Below are 24509 nucleotides of genomic sequence, written 5' to 3'. Positions count from 1 at the left end.
GGGTGAGCCTCATGACAGTTAAGGCAAGAGGGAGATCGATTGCAAGACGTATTAGAATGGTCATCGGCACCACAGACTGGGCATTCGGCGATAGATCTGCAATATTTCGCTGGATGGCCAAATCGCCAGCAATTTCTACACTGTTGTGGTGTAGGGATCACCTTTCGAACTTGTAACCGATGTCCTGCTATATAAACGGAGGATGGGAGTTCTCGGCTGTCAAAAGTTAAACGAGCCACATTGCTAGGGTATCGTCTCCGCCCACGGGCAGGAAGAACGTAAGTGTCTACCTTGAGGATTGGGAGATCTTGGAGTTCCAGCTGTTCTAGAATGTCGGTGCCACATGTCTGGAAATTTTGTTGAACTATGGTATGGGGCAGAATAACGGTACCACTACAAGAATTGAGGGAATGATGTTTTTCAAGGGTGACAGGAACAGTATCTATATGGGAAAGACGAGAGAGCTCACGAGCCTGGGTAGCATTCTGTACGGTAATGATGCGCGTACCGCTCTTAAGAGCATGAAAAGAAATATCTTTACCAACATGGCGTAGGAGTGCCTTGCCAATACTATGGTCAGAAAGATAGGCAGTAGAGGAAGTTGGTCGTAAAGTGAAGAATTTAGTCCACTGTTCAGTCTGAAACTGAGCGTGGAAAGGTAGTGAAGGACGTGTCGATCGTTTCTGAGAAGAACGAGAAGGTGAAGGTGGAGAAGTATCATCAGCAGGTAATTGTCGTTGACGTTTAGGCGTGGGACCAGAGTTGGTCCGACGTGGAACGGGTCGGCGATTTGAAAATTGCCGCACCGTAGAGGGAGAGGCCGGAAGCATAGTCAGAGGAGAGCGAAGGTCTGATAAATCGAAGGAGTCAGTCGAGGCCTCAGTACCTGAAGCGGGTGAGGAAACAGCACCGGCAATAGGTACAGAGGCATGAGGAATGTCTGAAGAGTGGTCCAAAGACGAGGCGGGGTCAGAACGGGGTGCGGTATCAAGAAGGGGCCCGGGGGTACCAGGTTCATGGACTAGGGCTGCCATGGTTAGGTTACTTCTTTCTTTTTGTTTTTAAGAAAAAAAAAGAAAGAAGAAAAGAAAATAAAAATAAAAAAAAGAAAAAAAAAAAAAAAGGGGGGACCGGGGAGGGATAGTTCCTAGGAGGGATGAAAGGGCCAGAAATCTCCCTCCGCGCCCAAGAGGACTCGACACCGCTAGTAGCGCAGATGCAGCATGGAACCCGTGCCATACCCTACCCTTCATGCCAGTAAACCAGCAATCTGGGATAGCAACCTCACATCTGCCGAGCTACCTCGGTGGACAAAAGAGAGGGCGGCCGGATATCCGCCACAAAGCATACCTCCTTCAGCCACCACCCCCGGAATCCGAAAGGTGGCTTCCAGAGATACACCCGTCGCCCAAAAGACACCCAAAGCTACTCCGGGATACCGGAGAGGGATCGGGACATCCCTAGGCAATCCAGATTCCACGGCAAACTACGCCACCGCCAAGAAACCTCAACGGAATGGGATGGACCCCGGTGTCCTTTCCCCTACCTAGGAACTAGCGCGCCTGTGGGAGAAATCACGAAGGCTAAAAAGAGGAAGGGCAAAAGGGAGGGGTGAGGAGGAGGAGGAGGAATGGAAAAAGGGGAGGATGGGGAGGATGGGATAGGGGAGGGGAGAATGGGGGGTAATTAGGTTCGGTCTGAGGAAGAAGACCGACAGGGCTAATTCCTCAGACCAAGAGCCTCTTCACCACGCCAAGGAGCCCCCCTTGAAGAGGAGGTTCGGTCTGAGGAAGAAGACCGACAGGGCTAATTCCTCAGACCAAGAGCCTCTTCACCACGCCAAGGAGCCCCCCTTGAAGAGGAGAAAATCTGTTGATACACACAACAAAAAATATCAAAGAAACTTTACTTCACTAGAGATGGCATCAATTAGTTTCAATTTAATAAATTCTATAAATTAAGGCAAGAAAAACTCTGGTAAGTGTTATTATTTTACTATTCTCAATAGAAAATCACCTTTTTTTTTCCCCAGCCACTCTTAACACTGCAGCCCAAAGTGAAGGTTTGCACAATTAATATGGATGGAGAAGTTTCTGTTTCTCCTTTAAGACCACTTCTCAGCTTGTGACTGGATCCTTAGGATGATTTTAAATTCGTTAAAGTGAGATGCTGCTTCTCTTTTCCTCAACATATACACTGGTGGCAAGCCTCAAGCAGTGCTGATGCAAGAGCAAAGATTATTTGGCTTAAATCAATTTCTCAATTTTTTTTTGAGTCATTTAAAACCAGATGTCCTTAGACTTCGAGGGGACTTGGGCAACCTGGTTAGAGGGTGCAAAACAGTGAATCAGCATGTCATTGGGTAATACACTATGTATGATCTTCTGTGCATACACTGTGATTAAGAATCTCAAAGCATTACACTGAAGAGTAAAACCCTATAGATAACTGGCCACTGTAACTTCCAAGGCAGCTGCAAAATTCTTAGGAACACTGCATTTCTTACTAGTAAATATATGTACTTGCTGCATTATAAAATAACAAAAATTACAGAATGTGACAACCCTGTATTTCCTGCTGAACTCTCAATTTAATAAACAAAACTTTGACTTAAAAGTCTAGACTAGTGACTTGGTCTGTGCATGATGATAGGTAAATACCAAAAATTTTCAAACGCAATAAATAGGCAACAGGTAATGGGAGCTATAACACAAGCTACAGAACACATGAATAACCAATTATATTGTTGTATTAGCAGCATTTGTGACACACACACACACACAGTGACAAGACTAGTCAAAAACCTGCAGTTCACTGCCACTTTTTTTTTTTAGTAATGGTCCCTAAACAAAAAAAAAAAAATACTAACTGTAATCCCTTTCAGAAACTCGTACTAAACAAAATTTATAACTATGTCAATTCAGAACCTTTCTTTTAAATTAGTTAGCAATCAACTCAAAAAAATTACATATAAAATACAGCACATCATTCTACATAAAAATTTAATAATGGTGTTAAATCACAAATGCTGCAGTTTATAATCTTGATTTGATGCTTTGGCTATTCACTTTAATGACGCACTGTAGTTTATGTGAGCACTTGAATTTGTCTTGGTTGTGTTTTACTATACAATGTGGTATAACGAACACCAAGTAAATAGCATAGATATACATAATTCAGACCTCCTGAGGTTCATTTGCTAGTGTTCACAAGTCAGTGATCACCACACAAAGGACTAAGCACACTTGGATGTTGTGTTAGATCGTGCTTCAAATAAACAGGCAAGAGTGTCACAGAACTCCTGCATAACTGTCACGAGTGAATATTTTCACAAACACGCATCTTTTGCCATATTGAACAAGAAATGACTCAGTACAGTACAGCACTGTAGATATAGAACTCGAATGAGCAAGTTTTACAGAGTCTCATCTCTCGTGGCACACATAGTGGGCCAAACACACAGACTGATATTTTGCCTAGATTTAGTCTCAACACAGCCTGGACACTGGCATGTATATTCTAGTTCCTGGGAGCAGCTGCAGAACTGTTAGTAGCTGCCATAGTGACATCTCCACTTCCTTGCCCACCCCCTCCACTACCTTCCCGCGGCGGACTCTTAACATGAATCTGATTCTTGATGAGTGCTGAACGCAGGATAAGGCCTTTGACCCGCATGATGTGTTCACGACCCATCTCCAGCGATCGCTCAAAAGTCATACTCCTTTCTTCCACTGCTTTGGCATACAAGATCTGAAAATATTTTATTAACATTGTTAGAAATATTTGGGATGAAAAATACAATCATTAACAATGACCAAGATGAAAAGATTAGAAATTTTGTATATTTCTGGCTATCATTCCTGAAGCAGTTTTGATATGCAATATAAGACAAAGAAAAAACAGGATGTCCTCAAGAAATAAAAAACGGGTGCAATATAATAAAATAAAAGATGAAAATTAGACATGTGCAACACCTGGGTATCTTTAGTGTTTGAAAATGTAGTAATTTGTCATAATTATCTATCTTGAGTGTTAGTTCAGAACTGTTCAAAAAGTAAGAAGAAAATGGTTTCAAAATACGTAATGTACTAATGGGGCTAAAACTTTCTCCAGATGTAATTACTTTTCAGTTTTTTAAATTAATGGTGAATTTCCACTATTATGTTGACAGTGACCACAAAAGCATGATAGTCACAGACCGGGCCGCGGGGGGCGTTGACCCCCGGAACTCTCTCCAGGTAACATACTGAAAGAACCATGTGTATTTAATTTTTTTTTTTTTTAACAGTTTATGAATTTAAAGCTCCCATATTGAAATCCTGGCTTAACCCTTTCACTGTTGGTGCCGTAGTAATACGCCAAAATTTTAGCAGCTCAAATCTAACGGGAGAAAGTTAGTAGACCTACACATGAGAGAATGGGTCTGAGTGGTCAGTGTGCGCAATATAAAAAAAAAAAAACTGCAGCACGCAGTTCATAATAAAAAAAAAAACTCCGACCGTGTTTTTGGTTGAAAACATTGACTTAACGGTGTATTTTCATAAGGGATTTATGGTCTTATCCTTGTTTTCTTGGTTTCATTTGATAGAATGGAAGATATTACAGAAACAGATGATTTTGAATGGTTTTCGGACTAAAAGTACCATGGAATTGCGCTCAAGATAGTGGAAATGTTCGATTTTTGCCAATGTTCAAGAGTAAACAAATCACTCCACACATCCAATACACATCAACTGGCGAGTCTAATATTCTTTCACAAATGCGCTGATATTGTTTATGTCTTTCTACAATAATGCAGTAGTCTGCATAACAGTAAATCTTCTGTTTTTTGTGTGAATAAAAATAGAAAGCAAGCGTAATAAAAGAGGGGCCTGGAGACGTGACTAATTAACAGAGAAAATGTTATTTTAGTGATAGGAATATCTGCATTGTTTATTCTGGCCCCTATTTTAAAACTGACCTTGAATTGTGTATGAAATTGGCCAAATTACCAATTTCTGATCACTTGATTGGATAGGTGAAATCAGTAACTGATTATTATTATTATAATCAAGGGGGAAGCGCTAAACCCGGAGGATTATACAGCGCCTGGGGGGGGATGTGGAAGGCATTCAGGCTTAATTCGGGGAACTGGAGCTCAGATCCAATTCCCTAAATCAAGAGCCCCTCACCAACATCAAGGAACCTTCCTTGAGGGGTAATCAGTAACTGAGCAGTTTCTTGTACTCAGTCGATAGAGCAAATGGAGTTCTAGAAAAATACCTACGAGTTTGGTCGACTGGAACAATGGAATTGGTTGAAAATAGGGCTCAAAGTGGCCAAAATCGCCAGTGCGTAAATATCACCAAGACCACTAACTTCGTGAGAGCGTAATTCCCTAAGTTTTCCATGAAATTTCGTACTTTTGGTGTCATTACCATTGGGGAAAGATTCTCTATCATTTCATAATTTTTTTTTTTTTAATTTTTTCGACACAGAGCAAGTTTGTGAGCAGGGGTCTCGACAATGAAACAGTTAAACACCCCCATGACTGGACTCCTGACTGCATCACTGGTGAGAAGTGGCACCAAAACCTATCCTTTTAGACTGCGGCATTGAGTACAAAACTTATTAAATGTCTTAAAAATACTAATTTCTTTAAACTGTTACCTTTATTATCATTCAACCTAAGTTCATGTAGAATAACTAAATAAAAACCAAACTCACCTTATTATGAGAGTCTATCCGAGCCTGAATTTGTCCATCTAGTATTAGAGCCATTAACTCATCTTCTAATGCAGAAATTGTAGTATTGAAAGCCACAGCCATCTTCTCCAAATCCGCACTCATGTACGGGCTGTAGCAAAAGAAGCTGATGATGGTGATAAGCAAAATAATTAAGTAAAAGTTAAATGCAGATTAAATCAAGGAAATAGTGGGCCTGTATGAAAAGTGACTTTTGCCCCCCCCTCCTCATACAAAGTTAGATATGAGACTGTTGGTGATGATGAAAAGCAAAATAACTGAAGCTAAACAATGCAGATTAAATCCAATTAATGATAGGACTATAGGTGCAGTGACCTTTGTATCTTCTTGTACTGGATTTAAATGTATGTTAGCATAATTCATTAAATCCTGAGAAAACAGTAGTAATATATAAATATGACAAAGGATTAAGCAGAATATGCAAGAAGATAATGCTGGAAAAATGACTGACTGGAAGGCAGAGAAAGACAATTATTAAATGCTACAGCAGCAGTCTAAAAATTATTAATACTTTCAGTATGCATAACATTTATAATAACCTCTAAAATAATTAGTGACCATGCTTAGCATGAATGAATTTGAAAGTACTGGTGTACAAAAACAGATTCTAATGGAGAAGACTTAACAGAATATTTAATATACAAAAGTCTTATTAATATTCTTTTGGATGGCTAGACAGACAGGTTTAATAAATGCCAGGGGCATTATAAATGGTGCAATACTTTGAGATTTTTCATTTTTATAAATACTGTACAGTTGAACCCCCGTATCCAAGGATTCGGTTTCCACGATTTCAGTTATCCACAGTTTACCGTGGTCCAAAAATAAACCTTAATTTTGCTTAATAATGGCCCCAAAGTACAAAAGTATGATGTACTGGCATTTCTTCAAAGCCTAAGAAATGCTGTGAAGTGCTTCCTATTATTGAAAATGTACTATAATTCTCGACTTAATTTATTAATTAAACTTTATCATAGGTATGTGTGTAAACGAAAAATGACATATATAGGGTTTGCTACCATCCACAATTTCAGGTATCCATGGTAGGTCTTGGAACGTATCACTCATGGATACGGGAGACTACTGCACTATATTATAAAATGTTTGGGTTGTGTCCAAGACTTTTTCAAACTGTTACTAAACTAAATTTAGGACTGACAGACCTTCACTTCATAGAAGTGAACTGATTTTCATTTCATTTATGACTTAGAAAAGGCATACAATAGGGTGGATAGGGGAGCAACCTGGCAGTTACAAATGTGTGGATAAGGTGGTAGGTTACTTAAAGCAGTAAAGAGCATTTACGAGGATACTTAGCCAAAGGGTAGGATATGCAGGACAGAGGAATATTATTATCCAGGACAAGTATGTGTAATGTCACTATGGATGTTTAACCTTTTAAGTATCTTACATTCTAGTACTCACAATTTTTCATGGCTTCAGAAATGTCACTTGCCAACATATTTGCCCTCAGTTATGTTATTCAAGCAATAACTCCAGAACAGCACTGCTTGCCTTAAGGTATTTTAACCCCTATAACTGTACATGATATACAGTAATATCCCTTATTTGGAAGTGGCTTAAATGAGGAAGTGTCCGAATATAGACAGGAACCCCAATGTCGTCTCTTATTTACACAAAAGAATGCTTAATAGATTCTCAAAATCGAATTATTAAGGAACAGAAAAATCCTGAAAACAATCAGGTATCATTCTAAATTATTATTTCTTTGCTGATCTTTGTGATTTTAATGTGCCTCACATGTAGATGGAATAAATACTCACATGTAGATGGAATAAATATGAAGAACAAAATTTTAGGGTCATTCTCAGAATGTATTTTGGACTTACCTGAAGTATTGGATAAGTGCGCGATTCCTAATACGAGTGTAGAGCGTGTTTAGGTGAGGTGCAAGATACATGTCCAACATCAGAATATCCTGAAAGACAAGGTACAATCATTCTTAAACAGTGCACTATAAGATTTCTTTGCTTATAATTATGTTTATCTTTAAATACAGTACGTATTCACAAAAAGCTTATCAATGGTGATGTAACTATAATTTCTTGCAAATTCCAAATTAATAACAGTCTAAAATAAACACCATAGGCATTCTGGCCACTAAAGCAACCTTTCTTCTGTTCATTGTCACCAGGCCTCACCTATATAACATTTGCCCTCCATTTTCAATCTGTCACCACACAAAAAATAAACACCCATACAACAGACCCAGCAAAGGTAGTGGGGTTTGTGCTATTCCTTGGGAAAAATCCATACAACAAACTGGGGGATGGAAGCCTTTCCTGTCCTCAGGTAAACTGTCAAGCAAATATTTCTGCTACTTTGAGCTCGATTTCAAGCCACTGTACTTCAGGTCTTGAGACCAATGAAAATCACATCTATTTCAATACAGTATTATGTTTTCCATTCAATCAACAGATGCTAAAAATTGGCTAATAAAACTGTCCTAGAAAACACTTCAAAGTCACTACTGTATTTTAACTCAAACATAAGGTAAGGGGTTCTTTTTTCATCATATACTGCATGGGACAGGATTTTTTTTTATACCATGCACACTCACTACAATTATCTCATGTCTAGGCCAAAATGTACCATTCACAGCATATTTGAGGCCCTGTGCTTAAAATTTATATCTACGAGTGATGCTGGTGTCAATAATGTAGAGAAATTTAGACAGGAAAGGGTTAATATTAAGCAGCAAATCTTATTAACCCCTTCACTGTCAGAAACCCAGAAATTAAAAATGCTCAGTCTTTGTATTAAAAAAAAAAAAAATTCTTCCGAAATGGAAAAGAATTTTTTGTGAAGGTAAAGACGCCAGAAATACGAAATCTGATGGAAAACTTATGGTTTACATAGGTACAATAAGTGGTCTGGGGGCAATTTATGCGTCGGTTTGCTAATTCTACTGCTCAATTCGAACAAATTCTTAGCCAATTTATACCTTCTATTCTACTGAAGATTTACCGTATTTCTCAGATAAAATATAACCAGGAATGATTGGCCATGGTTTATGATATCCCAATAACTCAATCATATAGCAAAAAACCCATAAAACAGATTGTGGGGTGTAGGGGGCCTTACCTGTCCCTTGGAAAATCATCGAAAATTGAATATTTTGTTACTTTGAGCCCAATTTCATACTATTTCCAGTTCTGAAACTACCCAAAATCAACTCTACCTTGGTAGTATGTCTTCAATTCTATCAAATGATGTCAAGAAATAGCCACATAGCCATAAAAGTATATTGGAAAATGCTTCAAAATTGCTATTTTAATCCGAACACATGGCCAATGGTTGGCTTTATTTTTTATACTGTGCCAAAATTCACTGCTCACAGCTTATCTGAAGGAGGCAAGCTCAAAACATAGACCTATGTAAGCAGCCCTAGCATCAACATAGATCTATGAAAGAGACAGTGAAAGGGTTAACTATGCCTATATAAAATAAGCTTGATTATTAGGTACAATATGTAAATATTTGAGTTTAATGGTTAACACAACAATCTTGAACAAAATTACTTTTACTTACTTTTAATTCATCTAAAAGTTTGAGGCAGGAAGCATATTTAGACTCGTAGAACTTAAATATGATGTCACGTAATTGGGGCTCCACTTCCAAAAACAGCTTAAAAGAACTGGAAAAAGCAAAAATATATGTATAATACAAGTCTTAAATCTGCCATATTAAATGATTCATATTGGTACAGATTTAACAAAAATAAATTCTAAAGTGGTTTCAGATTAGTTCATTTTATTTGTTGGACAACTCGAATTCTTTTCATAAACACCTCAATGACAGTTACTGTATCTGCAAATGTCTTATACTGCCCCTTAATTTTCAGATATTACCTCATTCATACTGTACTAATACACAGGCTACACTAATATTTTTATTTTACTTATATAAACTATTTCCTATCAGAATACAAAAATTTGGCACCGCAAATGAAAATGTATGAAGATGCCCTTCCTCTCTCTCCCTGATGGTGACTGATAAATGTTGTAATGATTGCCAACACCACACCAAATACCTGCTATGAGTGGAACACTATGCCAAGCAGGGTCATTAAAGCATAAACCCTGGGTAGCTTTAAAAATAGATTGGACAGATATACAACTGAGAAGGGTTAGATCTGAGAAAAACTTGCCTAGCAAGGGTCAATAAGCCTGCTGCAGTGCTCCTCCATTCATATGTACTTATACATTATGACCTGACTGCCATTAGCTATAATGATTTACAATATAATTACCCCATGCTTTAAGGCAAAATTTTGGTTATGTCATAACACCCTCGGCCCCAGTGATTTCAGGATAACAGAATTTGAATAGACCTACAGTATATACAAATGCCCAAGCCTGTATTTTTTTTTCATCTTTAATGACCATTTCCCACCAAGGCAAGGTGACCCACAGTAGAGAATACATTCACCATTTTCCACTCAATCAATCTTTTCAGAAGTGTGCTGACATCATAATTAAGGGCAGGGCCAGGACTGGGCTGTGGGAGTAGAAAGATTTTCAAAACCCATCAAAGGTATATCAGACTGCACTCAACTGCAACATCTCCACCCGTCCTTCAAGAGATCTCTTAATGCACCCATTCAGGAAATCAAATACAGGAGGCCCTCCACATTCGCAAGAGTTAGATTTACCTGGAGAGAGTTCCGGGGGTCAACGCCCCCAGGGCCTGGTCTGTGACCAGGCCTCATATAGAAGGAAAAGTAATAAGAAACAAGAACGATCAAGATAAAATCAAAGAAAACTCAGATGAGTGTGTATAAATAAACGTGTACGTGTATGTGTAGTGTGACCTAAGTGTAAGTAGAAGTAGCAAGATGTACCTGTAATCTTGCATATTTATGAGACAGACAAAAGACACCAGCAATCCTACCATCATGTAAAACAATTACAGGCTTTTGTTTTACACTCACTTGGCAGGACGGTAGTACCTCCCTGGGTGGCTGATATCTACCAACCTACTACCTACATATGATGATCAAGACCCTTGTGAATCTTGAAAATTCGTGAATGTCTGGTGTGCAAATATGATGTAGGGAAATATAATAATACTACTGTACTGTAGCGTTCGCAAATATTTTGATGCACAATTTTTTTTTTTCAACAAGTCGGCCGTCTCCCACTGAGGCAGGGTGACCCAAAAAGAAAGAAAATCCCCAAAAAGAAAATACTTTCATTATCATTCAACACTTTCACCTCACTCACACATAATCACTGTTTTTGCAGAGGTGCTCAGAACACAACAGTTTAGAAGCATATACGTATAAAGATACACAACATATCCCTCCAAACTGATAATATCCCGAAACCCTCCTTTAGAGTGCAGGCATTGTACTTCTTATTTCCAGGACTCAAGTCCGGCTATATAAAAAAAAAAAATAATAATAGCATTTACTTAGCCTAACAATACTGCTTCCTTAACTTATTGAACCACGAACAATCATAAAACACAGGAAAACATCATAAAATATTGTATATGATTGGGTGGGTGGGCATTCGTGAATGTTCGAAGCTTGTGAAAGTGGAACTCGCGAAAGTGGAGGGCTAGCTGTAGGTAAAAAAAAAAAAAACATTCAGAATAAGCATCTATATGATCCCCCCCTCCCCCTCCCCAAAAAAAAAAATTCCAAGTAATTTTATGCACATACCAGAAGTATCATGAAGGTGAAAGTCATTGTAGGATCCTTGAATGATAATTTTAAAGTAATAATGGATGAAAGATACCTTAGGTGCATACTTTGCATTGGCGTTCACACAAGAAAATCTCGAGGACATACCAGTTCCTGCGAGGATGCTCCACGCAGGAACTGAAAGTGAGTCGAGGGATATACCAATCACTTATAAAATCGTTAAGAGGAATATTGGCAAATTTAAGGACTAACACTAGAAGTGGGAGGACTTCTGACTAAAATGATCATAGTAACAGGTGTTATGCATGCCACCAAAATTACAAGGATATGTGCTTCAAAACTGGATATACGCAAATGGTACCCTAATCATTAAGGTAGCAGAAAACAGAAGAAAATACCCAATTAACATAATTCTTCCATATATGCAAGCTTAAGAGAATCACTGTACTAGAAAAGCTATTGCCATCAACTTTCAGTGCGTGATTGCATCAAAACAAGAATCTCTGGAAAACAACATATGTTTGGCAGAGTGAGACAAATTGGCAATGTGCAAACTGCTGGAATGTAGAATTAAATCCTGTTCACTTCTGAGAACTGCTAACCAAAGTACGTTGAGAGTTTCATGGATTGTATCGACTAATCAAGTCCCACTTGAAAGGCAATCAATTATCTGGTATTCTTAATTACCATCTGCTTCTTACTCAACAAGTGCTCATTACAATAGTTTTACCCATTAAAAGATTTTCTGCAACATTCACAGATGTCGAGTTGTCTAGAAAAATTCATGTATTACCTATAACATACCAATGAAAATATTGGATAGACATTTGTCAAATATTATCATGGACACAAATTTTAATAAAAAAAATAATGTTCATGTGTTTTACATGTTATGTCACACCTGGGACATTCAGTAGCATTCTTCATGGCTAGTGTGCCACATCCATAGTTTACTGCCTATGCAAGTTACTAAAATTACTGTATACTATAGTTTTTATTAAAAGGCCTCTCACCTTCATGGACACAGCTGGCCATCGTGAATATGTGTTATAAATATTCATTGGGTATAAAGGCCACAGCAGGCATTCCATATCAATGATATCAAGCAACTCGTCCACACTTGCTGCTAGACATATGAAGATGTAACTGTTTACACCACATTTTTACATGCATCATGTTCAGTGCCATGTCCCCATGCAGCTTAGAAGCTCATACTACCATCGTGATGTATAATATCTGATGCCACTGGTAAGAGAAAATACCAGAAATATAAATATGTGGAAGTATATCTTTCGACCATTGGTAGCAAGCTGCTAGTGATGGTTTCAATTACATAATCACATTTCATTAACTAGGAGTTATGAAAATAAGATTAATTAATGCTAAATACTGAATGCACATTTATAATAAACAAAAATTAAAAACTTATGACACCTGGCAGATATTGCAGTTGTTAACACTGTTAAAAATTCCATCTGTTTTCATTGCCTATCTCGCCTCACTGATTAAATTACAAAAATTATTTTGTAAAGGGGTAAAGGAGGTTTCGTGTGTTAAGGGCTTTAACATCCAACAGTCTTGTTAGATAACGGTGGAGATTAAGTGGTTTTTATACCCTGACATGCTGTGGGAGTGTGAGCAGGTAACATTTGTGAAAGGTTTCAGGGAAACTAGTTAGTCAGACTTACTACCTCCAGGACTTAAGTATAGTGCCTGCATTCTAAGGAAGATGCAAGAATGGTGCAATTTGGAAGGCCATCTGAACTGTGATGTCATCATACTTCTGGCAAGACTGACTGACAATTAAAAAAAAAAAAAGATAATGCCCCCTCCCCTTCCCAAGAAAATCCTTTACTACCAACACTAAAACAGGTAACTTACTGTTACTGCTGGTAATAGTACACTCATTTTTATTTGTTTTATGTCTAAACCTTTTAACTTTATTTATACACTTCTGTGGATTTAGAAATATGAAATTACATATAAATTCTAAAATTGGATTAACCTGAATCATACTCATCTTGAAACACAAAGCACAAAAAAAACTGATTTAACCACCACCATATTTTGAATTCTCGGCAACAAACTGCCTATCTGAAACAATTTCTTACAACTTGCTGACTTCAAAAAAATATTTTCAGCTAACCTGAAGATACAACATTATCCAAACACTACCAATTTAGACAATCAGAGTCTTGAGTACCAAAACTCAATAATGCACATTTTCTTGAATTAAAAGTGTGGGTGTACCTGGGACCAAATTCTTTACATATTTCAAAGATCTTAGCAAGATACAAAACTATATGTTGTTGTTTAGTGACCAAGCTGAAAAAAGCACTGCTTCACAGATTACTGAATTCCTATTATGAGCCTAGTTTTTTTTTTTTTTTTTTTTTTTTAAACAAGTCAGCCGTCTCCCACCGAGGCAGGGTGACCCAAAGAGAAAGAAAACCCCTAAAAAGAAAATACTTTCATCATTCAACACTTTCACCTCACTCACATATAATCACTGTTTTTGCAGAGTTGCTCAGAACACAACAGTTGAGAAGCATATACGTATAAAGATACACAACATATCCCCCCAAACTGCCAGTATCCCGAACCCCTCCTTTAGAGTGCAGGCATTGTACTTCCCATTTCCAGGACTCAAGTCTGGCTATATAAAAATAACCGGTTTCCCTGAATCCCTTCACTAAATATTACCCTGCTCACACTCCAACAGATCGTCAGGTCCCAAATACAGTGGACCCCCGCAAAACGATCACCTCCGAATGCGACCAATTATGTAAGTGTATTTATGTAAGTGCGTTTGTACGTGTATGTTTGGGGGTCTGAAATGGACTAATCTACTTCACAATATTCCTTATGGGAACAAATTCGGTCAGTACTGGCACCTGAACATACTTCTGGATTGAAAAAATATCGTTAACCGGGGGTCCACTGTATGTACCATTCATCTCCATTCACCCCTATCGAACACGCTCACGCATGCCTGCTGTAAGTCCAAGCCCCTCGCCCACAAAACACCCTTACCCCTTCCTTCCAACCTTTTTGAGGACGACCCCTACCCCGCCTTCCTTCCCCTACAGATTTATACTCTCTACATGTCATTCTACTTTGATCCATTCTCTCTAAATGACCAAACCACCTCAACAACCCCTCTTCAGCCCTCTGACTAATAGTTTTATTAACTCCACACCTTCTCCTAATTTCCACACTCCGAATTTTCTGCATAATATTTACACCACACATTGCCCTTAGACAGGACATCTCTACTGCCTCCAACCGCCTCCTCGCTGCTGCATTCACAACCCAAGCTTCACACCCATATAAGTGTGATGGTACTACTATACTTTCATACATTCCCTTTTTTGTGCAAGAATGGTATATAATACCGACAAGATGAAATTAAGACATGTGCAACATCTGGGTATCTTTATTGTAGACATTTCACCATCCAGTGGCTTTATCAATACGAATTCTAGGACATAACTTGAAGACAGTAAGACTATGTACAGAAGATGAGGTAATCAGTCCCTCAACCTTGGAGTAGGTGCGAAGAGCACTGTAGTCGTGGAGAATCTCCACGACTACAGTGGAGAATCTCCACGACTACAGTGCTCTTCGCACCTACTCCAAGGTTGAGGGACTGATTACCTCATCTTCTGTACATAGTCTTACTGTCTTCAAGTTATGTCCTAGAATTTGTATTGATGAAGCCACTGGATGGCGAAACGTCTACAATAAAGATACCCAGATGTTGCACATGTGTCTTAATTTCATTCCCTTCTTTGCCTCCATAGATAACTTTTTTTGTCTCCACAAATACCTCAATGCACCACTCACCTTTTTTCCCTCATCAATTCTATGATTAACCTCATCCTTCATAAATCCATCCTCCGACATGTCAACTCCCTATCTGAAAACATTTACTTCTTCCATACTCCTCCTCCTCCCAAATTTGATATCCAATTTTTCTTTATCTAAATCATTTGATGCCCTCATCACCTTACTCTTTTCTATGTTCACTTTCAACTTTCTACCTTTACACACACTCCCAAACTCGTCCACTAACCTTTGCAATTTTTCTTTAGAATCTCCCATAAGCACAGTATCATCAGCAAAAAGCAACTGTGTCAATTCCCATTTTGTATTTGATTTCCCATAATTTAATCCCACCCCTCTCCCGAACATCCTAGCATTTACTTCTTTTACAACCCCATCTATAAATATATTAAACAACCATGGTGACATTACACATCCGTCTAAGACCTACTTTTACCGGGAAGTAGTCTCCCTCTCTTCTACACACCCTAACCTGAGCCTCGCTATCCTCATAAAAACTCTTTACAGCATTTAGTAACTTACCACCTATTCCATATACTACTTGCAACATCTGCCACATTGCTCCCCTATCCACTCTATCATATGCCTTATCTAATTCCATAAATGCAATAAAAACTTCCCTACCTTTATCTAAATACTGTTCACATACATGCTTCAATGTAAACACTTGACCTACACAACCCCTACCCACTCTAAAACCTCCTTGCTCATCCACAATCCTACATTCTATCTTACCTCTAATTCTTTCAATTATAACCCTACTGTACACTTTTCCTGGTATACTCAGTAAACTTATTCCTCTATAATTTTTACAATCTCTTTTGTCCCCCTTCCCTTTATATAAAGGGACTATACATGCTCTCCACCAATCCCTAGGTACCTTCCCCTCTTTCATACATTTATTAAACAAAAATACCAACCACTCCAACACTATATCTCCCGATGCTTTTAACATTTCTGTCATGATCCCGTCAGTTCCAGCTGCTTTACTCCCTTTCATTCTACGTAATGCCTCATGCACCTCCACACTCACAGCCTGTTCTTCACTCCTAAAAGATGGTATTCCTCCCTGTCCAGTGCATGAAATTACCGCCTCCCTTTCTTCGTCGACATTTAAAAGTTCCTCAAAATATTCTCGCCATCTACCCAAAACCTCCATCTCCCCATCTATTAACTCCCCTACTGTTTTTAACTGACAAATCCATTCGTTCACTAGGCTTTCTTAACTTGTTTAACTCACTCCACTCCCCCACACTATCATCTGCTCTCCTTTTGCACTCTCTCACCATTCTTTTACTCTCCATATACTCTACTCTTCTTATAACACTTCTGCTTTGTAAAAACCTCTCATAAGCTAACTTTTTCTCTTTTATCACAACCTTTACTTCATCATTCCACCAATCACTCCTCTTTCCTCCTGCACCCACCCTCCTATAACCACAAACTTCTGCCCCACATTCTAATAGAGTGGACCCCCGGTTTACGATATTTTATTCCAGAAGTATGTTCAGGTGCCATTACTGAACGAATTTGTTCCCATAAGGAATATTGTGAATTAGATTAGTCCATTTCAGACCCCCAAACATACACGTACAAACGCACTTACCTAAACACACTTACATAATTGGTTGCATTGGGAGCTGATCGTAAAGCGGGGGTCCACTGTACCGCATTTTTAAAACTATTCCAACCCTCTTCAACCCCCCACTACTCATACTTGCACCAGCCCACCTTTCTGCCAATAGTTGCTTACATCGCACCTGAACTTCCTCCTCCCTTAGTTTATACACTTTCAACTCTCTCTTACTTGTTGCCATTTTCCTCTTTTCCCATCTACCTCTTACTCTAACTGTAGCTACAACTAAATAATCATCCGATGTATCAGTTGCCCCTCTATAAACGTGTACATCCTGGAGCCTACCCATCAACCTTTTATCCACCAATACATAATCTAACTACTTTCATTACGTGCTATATCATACCTTGTATATTTATCTTCTTCATAAAATATGTATTACTTATTTCCAAACCTCTTTCTACACATAGCTCAATTAAAGGCTCCCCATTTTCATTTACCCCTGGCACCCCAAATTTACCTACTACTCCCTCCACAACATTTTTACCCACTTTAGCATTGAAATCCCCAACCACCATTACTCTCACATTTGGTTCAAAACTCCCCACGCATTCACTCAACATTTCTCAAAATCTCTCTCTCTCTCTACACTTCTCTCTTCTCCAGGTGCATATACGCTTACTATAACCCACTTTACACATCCAACCTTCATTTTACTCTACATAATCCTTGAATTAATACATTTATAGTCCCTCTTTTCCTGCCATAACTTATCCTTCAACATTATTGCTACTCCTCCTTTAGCTCTAACTCTATTTGAAACCCCTGACCTAATCCCATTTATTCCTCTCCACTGAAACTCTCCCACCCCCTTCAGCTTTGTTTCACTTAAAGCCAGGACATCCTGCTTCTTCTCATTCATAATATCCACAATCATCTCCTTCTTATCATTTGCACAACATCCACACACATTCAGACTTCCCACTTTGACAATTTTCTTATTATTCTTTTTAGTAATTATTACAGGAAAAGGGGTTACTAGCCCATTGTTCCTGGCATTTTAGTCGACTTTTACAACACGCATGGCTTACGGAGGAAAGATTCTTATTCCACTTCCTCATGGATATAAAAGGAAAAGTAATAAGACCAAGAACTATTAAGATAAAATCAAAGAAAACTCAGATGAGTGTGTATAAATAAACATGTACATGTATGTGTAGTGTGACCTAAGTGTAAGTAGAAGTAGCAAGACGTATCTGTAATGAGCCTAGGTATGAACACTTATTTACCAAGGGCTTCTATTGCTGCCCAAAAACCTGAGAACTACAAGAATCCTCCCAGTTTTCTTTTCATTTACAATGAAAGGCCACCTTTTTTTTCTACTTGTGGAGCATACTTTAGAGAAGAATATTTACAAGTAAATTAATGCTTTGCATTACTAGGTAGCAATACAATACCATCAAAGTTAAAAATTTTCAGACTAACAACATTCACCATACAATCTGCATTTCCAATTCACTTTAGGGCATAGATGTAAGATATATTACCAGTAGCCTATGCCAGAATAAGTTAACCTTTTTTTTTTTCACCTTTCCAAAAATGATCTTAAGAGTTTTGCTAGACTGACCAGGGACTGCCCTAGGCATATATCAGTTGCTATGTAAGCTTTAAACTCAATGGGAAAGTGGAACAGAATTCTTCCTCTGTAAGCCATGCGTGTTGTAAGAGGCGGCTAAAATGCCAGGAGCAAGGGGCTAGTAACCCATTCTCCTGTATATATTACTAAATTTAAAAGGAGAAATTTTTGTTTTTCATTTTGGGCCACCCTACCTTGGTGGGATACGACCAGTTTGTTGAAAGAAGAAAGCAAGCTTGTAAAATGTTTAAAAAACTATTAGAAATGCTAGTAATTCTAACTGCCACAAGTCTTACTCAGCAGTTCCTGATCCTAGTGATCAGCATTACTTGGTGTCCTGATAAAGTTTAAATCGGAGATCACATCACCGTCTTCACCTACTACAGCATCATGATATTCACTCTTGGAGACTGTATTTGTTAAAGTACTGCAAACCCTCAATTTAACTGACTAATAGGAAGTAGCGGGTGATTGGTAATGGTGACTGTGGTATATTAAGAGAGGAGAATATATTGCTGTGATAACAAAAACAGTCAACTCTGTAACCAACGCACTTTGTTCGTTGGATGGTGGATTTTGCTCTATGTTTCCAAAGTTCATTACATCAAGGTCCATTAACCCTTTCAGGGTTTCGGCCGTACTAGTACGGCTTACGCGCCAGGGTTTTTGACGTACTAGAACGCATAAATTCTAGCGCTCTCAAATCTAGCAAGAGAAAGCTGGTAGGCCTACATATGAAAGAATGGGTCTATGTGGTCAGTGTGCGCAGTATAAAAAAAATCCTGCAGCACACAGTGCGTAATGAGAAAAAAAAACTTTGACCATGTTTTTGGTTTAAAACAGCGACTTTGCGCTGTATTTTCGTATGGTATTTATTGTTGTATTTTAGTTTTCCTGGTCTCATTGTATAGAATGGAAGACATATTACAAAAATTGAGATGATTTTGACTGGTTTTACAATGAAAAGTACCTTGAAATTGAGCTCAAAGTAGCAGAAATGTTCGATTTTTACCAAAGTTCATAAGTAAACAAATGCTAAGCGTTCAATATACGTCAACTGGTGAGTATAATATTCTTTCACAAGTGCACCGATATTATTTATACCATTTCTACACTAATGCAGTAGTCTGCATAACAGTAAATCTTCTATATTTTGTGAGAATAAAAAATCAAAAGTGGAAAGCAAAAGAAATGTAAGAGGGGCCTGGGGACGTGACTAATGAACAGAGGAAATGTTATTTTAATGCCAGGAATGTCTTTCTTGTTTATTCTGGACCCTATTTGGAAATTGGCATCTTTTGAAATTTGTGTGAAATTGGCAAAATTGCTAAATTCTAACCACTTTATTGGATAGTTGAAATCGGTAAATGGGTGGTTTCTTGTACTCATTCGATAGAAAAAACGGAGTTCTAGCGAAATAGTTATGATTTTTGTCGATTAGTACATTGGAATTGGCCAAAAATATAGCTCAAAGTGGGCAAAATCGCCGTGAACATCGTCGAGACCGCTAACTTCACGAGGGCATAATTCCATAAGTTGTCCATCAAATTTCATACTTTTTGTGTCATTATGATCGGGAAAAGATTCTCTATCTTTTCATATGAAATTTTTTTTTTTTTTTTTTTTTAAATTTTGGCGACCCTGAGAACAAGTCTCTGAGAGGGCCTAGTGACCCTCAAAGGGTTAAATCAAGGGTATTCTGTATTTAAATAGAGGCCAAGTATCTGACTTCCTTTTTCACTCTTCTCAGCAATATTGCATTTTTAAACGTAGAATCTTACATGAGCAGAATGTAGAGACAAAGACCAACTGTGATAGGGTTAAGAACCACTGCTCTTAACTATAACACCTCCATCTCACCAGAGAAAGACACTGCACAAACCACCTCCAAGAGGATGACAAAGTTGATCCCATGTATCAGAAATCTTCCCTATGAGGATAGACTGAGGGCCCTGAATCTGCACTCTCTAGAAAGGCGTAGAATTAGGGAGGATATGACTGAGGTGTATAAATGGAAGACAGGAATAAATAAAGGGGATGTAAATAACGTGCTGAAAATATCTAGCCTAGACAGGACTTGTAGCAATGGTTTTAAGTTGGAAAAATTCAGATTCAGGAAGGATACAGGAAAGCACTGGTTTGGTAATAGAGTTGTGGACGAGTGCAACAAACGCCGAAGTACAGTTATAGAGGCTAAAACGTTATATAGTTTTAAAAATAGGTTAGATAAATACATGAGTGGGTGTGGGTGGGTGTGAGTTGGACCTGATTAGCTTGAGCTACTAGGTCAGTTGCCGTGTTCCTTCCTTAAGTGAATGTGACCTGACCTGACTAGGTTGGAGCATTGGCTCAAGCCGGTAGGAGACTTGGACCTGCCTCGCATGGACCAGTAGGCCTGCTGCAGTGTTCCTTCTTTCTTATGTTCTTAACTGGTTTCTGTGAATCCCTTCATAAATACTACTTTGCTTGCATTAAAACTACCACTCAACTCAGTAACACATTCACACATGTCTGCTGCATCTTATCCCTTGCAGAGTCCAGACCCCCAATCTGAAACTTGTCCACAGGGTCCAAGAATTCCCCCCCCCCCCCTCAATTTTTTGTTATTGAAATGGTAGAGAATCTTTTTCTGAAGGTAATAAAATAAAAAGTACACAATTTGATGGAAAATTGACGAAATTGCATGATCACGAATTTTACTGCATCAGCGATATTTACACATCGGCAATTTTGCCCACTTTGACTCCTATTTTAAGCACCAATTACACTATTTCAACTACCCAATAAGGTGCCAATCAACTATTTCAACTACCCAATAAGTGATTAGAAATTGGTAATTTGGCCTATTTCACACAAAGTTCAAAATATTCTAATTTCAAAGTAGGGTCCAGAATAAATAATGCAGTCATTTCCTCTGTTTATTAGTTACATTTCCAGGCTTTACAGATGAATTCTATTTTGATTTTTTTATTCACAAAAAATTTTCATTCACACTAAAAAAAAAGATGATTTACTATTATGCTATACAGTGGACCCCCGCATAGCGATTTTAATCCGTGCAAGAGGGCTCATTGTTATGCGAAATGATCGGTATGCGAATGAATTTTCCCCATAAGAAATAATGGAAATCAAATTAATCCGTGCAAGACACCCAAAAGTATGAAAAAAAAATTTTACCACATGAAATATACATTTTCCTACACACAAAGAGAAGGATACATGCACAATAGTAGAGTAGTACATGCACAATATATATTGTGCATGTACTACTCTACTAAATGAAGAATAAATGACACTTACCTTTATTGAAGATGCAGCAATGACTGATGAGACACTGTGTCCTGGGAGTGCCTTTTCCTCCTGAGTACTGTAGGTCCTGTTTGGCATTTTCTTCCAGAACAGGCCTTATCACACTGTGTATGCCACTACGATTCTTAAATCTCTCAAACCAACCTTTGCTGGCTTTAAATTCACCAATATGAGCACTAGTTCCAGGCATTTTTCCCTGTTCACCTGGGTGTTAGTCGACTGGTGTGGGTTGCATCCTGGGAGACAAGATTAAGGACCCCAATGGAAATAAGTTACAGTCTTCGATGACACTGACTTTTTTGGGTTATCCTGGGTGGCAAATCCTCTGGGGTTAATTGTTTCTTGGTATTCTCAATAAGCCACACCAACAACGGTGCTACAGCAGCAGCAGCTGACAGTGCTACAGCAGCAGCAGACGATGCTACAGCAGCAGCAGACGATGCTACAGCAGCAGCAGACGATGCTACAGCAGCAGCAGACGGTACTACAGCAGCAGCAGCAGCAGCAGCAGCAGCAGCAGCAGCAGCAGCTGACGGTGGTACAGCAGCAGCAGCAGCTGACAGTGCTACAGCAGCAGCAGACGATGCTACAGCAGCAGCAGACGATGCTACAGCAGCAGCAGACGATGCTACAGCAGCAGCAGACGGTACTACAGCAGCAGCAGACGGTACTACAACAGCAGCAGCAGCAGCTGACGGTGGTACAACAGCAGCAGCAGCTGACAGTGCTACAGCAGCAGCAGACGATGCTACAGCAGCAGCAGACGGTACTACAGCAGCAGCAGCAGCAGCAGCTGTACCACCAATAGTAGCGATGGTTGATTGGGGTTTATTATACAACCTGGCCAGCTCGGAGACACGCACTCCACTTTCATACTTATCAATGATCTTTTTCTTCATCTCTATAGTAATTCTCACCCTTATTGCTGTAGGGTTGGCACTAGAAGCTTTCTTGGGGCCCATGGTCACTTATTTTGCAGATAAAATCACCAAAAACACTGTAATAATACGAAATGTTCCGATTGTATGCTTGGATGTTACCGCGGAGGCTGGCTGGTAAACAATGCCACCGGCGGCACATGTGAGGCTGGCTAACCTGGAGTTTACCTGGAGAGAGTTCCGGGGGTCAACGCCCCCGCGGCCCGGTCTGAGACCAGGCCTCCTGGTGGATCAGAGCCTGATCAACCAGGCTGTTGCTGCTGGCTGCACGCAAACCAACATACGAGCCACAGCCCGGCTGATCCGGAACTGACTTTAGGTGCTTGTCCAGTGCCAGCTTGAAGACTGCCAGGGGTCTGTTGGTAATCCCCCCTAAGGGCGCACATTGGACGCGTCTCGGACGAACAGCGGCGAGCGGGTTTTTGAGTGGTATGCGAGGCAAAATTTTTGCGATAAAAGCGAGCGGTATGCGGATTAAACATTATGTGATGCCGACGGTATGCGGGGGTCCACTGTATTGTAATAATTGTATAAATAACATAAGCGCATTTATAAATGTATATTAGACCCACCATTTGACATGTACTTATTTGATGCATTACGTTATTTGTTTACTCTTGAACACTGACAAAAATCGAACATTTCCACTGCTTTGAGCTCAATTTCAAGCTATTTTCAGTACTAAAACTAATCAAAATCATCTCTATTTCTGTAATAAATCTTCCATTCTATCAAATGAAACCAAGAAACCGTGAATATAATCGTAAAAAAATACGAAAATACACCACAAAGGCGCTGTTTTAATCCAAAAACAAGGTTCCATTTTTTTTTCTCATCATGCACTGCATGCTGCAGGATTTGTTTTATATGGTGCACACTTACCAAAGATACATTCTCTCATAGCTAGGCCCAAATTTACCACTCATAGCTTATCTGAGTGAGGTGATCGCATGGGGTAGAACTGCGGCTTGGACCCAGGCTTCAAAGCTGTAGAACTACGTGACAGGATATTCAAAGGGTTAAAACCTACTTCACACCTTCCCTCCAATCCTTCCTGGGATGATTCTTACCATTACTTCCTTCCACACCCAATTTATACACCACCTTGATTACCCTATTCTGCTCTATCCTCACTAAACACCTGGGCCACTTTGTTTGTTACTGCATTACTGTCCCCAAGAATAATACCTTTTTACCATGCCATACAGTCTTTGAATTTCTCTGCCCTGAATTCTTTGCATAATATTCACACCACACATTACTCTCAAACATGACATCTCCGCTGGTTTCAGCCTCCTCCTTGCTGTAACATTTAAAGCTCACGGCTCACATCCACATAAAATGGTTGGTATCACTATCACTGGTACATAGATAATCAACTTTTTCCACAGATGTCTCAACTCTCCACTTTGCTTTTTTTCATCTATTCTATGGTTCGTCTTGTGTTTTATAGACTCCTTTGCTGACATGTCTGCATCTAAGTATTTAAATACATTAAGTTCTTCCAGAATATTCCTGGTTTCTCAGATATTTATCTAATGCAATAGGACAGAGTACGGTGTGTGTCGTAAGAGGAGACTAAAATGCCGGGATCAAGGGGCTAGCAACCCCTTCTGTAAATATTACTAAATATAAAAAAAGAAACTTTTGTTTATCTTTTTGGGCCACCTTGCCTCAGTGGGATACGACTGGTTTGTTGAAAGAAAGATAGATGTTATAGCTATCCACCAAAAAGCAAATACAGTGGACCCCCGCATAACGATTACCTCCGAATGCGACCAATTATGT

The 24509-nt window shown here is 39.0% G+C and overlaps 1 protein-coding gene across 3 annotated transcripts in view; it reads right to left on the bottom strand.

Annotated features, from left to right (window-relative positions):
- Positions 1-1978: 1978 nt before the first annotated feature.
- Positions 1979-24509, bottom strand: part of CSN1b (COP9 signalosome subunit 1b) — a 61228-nt gene continuing 38697 nt past the window's right edge. For 2 of the 3 annotated variants that reach the window (XM_053771553.2, XM_053771554.2), the window contains exons 9-13: positions 11564-11593; positions 9298-9403; positions 7596-7684; positions 5707-5836; positions 3386-3750 (exon numbers count right to left, since the gene is read on the bottom strand). In XM_053771553.2, coding sequence (XP_053627528.1) covers positions 3520-3750; positions 5707-5836; positions 7596-7684; positions 9298-9403; positions 11564-11593 — 586 coding nt within the window. In that variant the 3' untranslated portion in view covers positions 3386-3519. Of the gene's footprint in view, positions 3751-5706; positions 5837-7595; positions 7685-9297; positions 9404-11563; positions 11594-24509 lie in introns of all 3 variants that reach the window. The other variant, XM_053771555.2, reaches the window with a different exon arrangement.

Source organism: Cherax quadricarinatus, chromosome 5 (genome assembly GCF_038502225.1).
Source record: "Cherax quadricarinatus isolate ZL_2023a chromosome 5, ASM3850222v1, whole genome shotgun sequence".
Classification (NCBI taxonomy): domain Eukaryota; kingdom Metazoa; phylum Arthropoda; class Malacostraca; order Decapoda; family Parastacidae; genus Cherax; species Cherax quadricarinatus.
The sequence above is the reverse complement of the archived record's forward strand: the minus strand, read 5'-3'. Positions and strand labels throughout refer to the sequence as shown.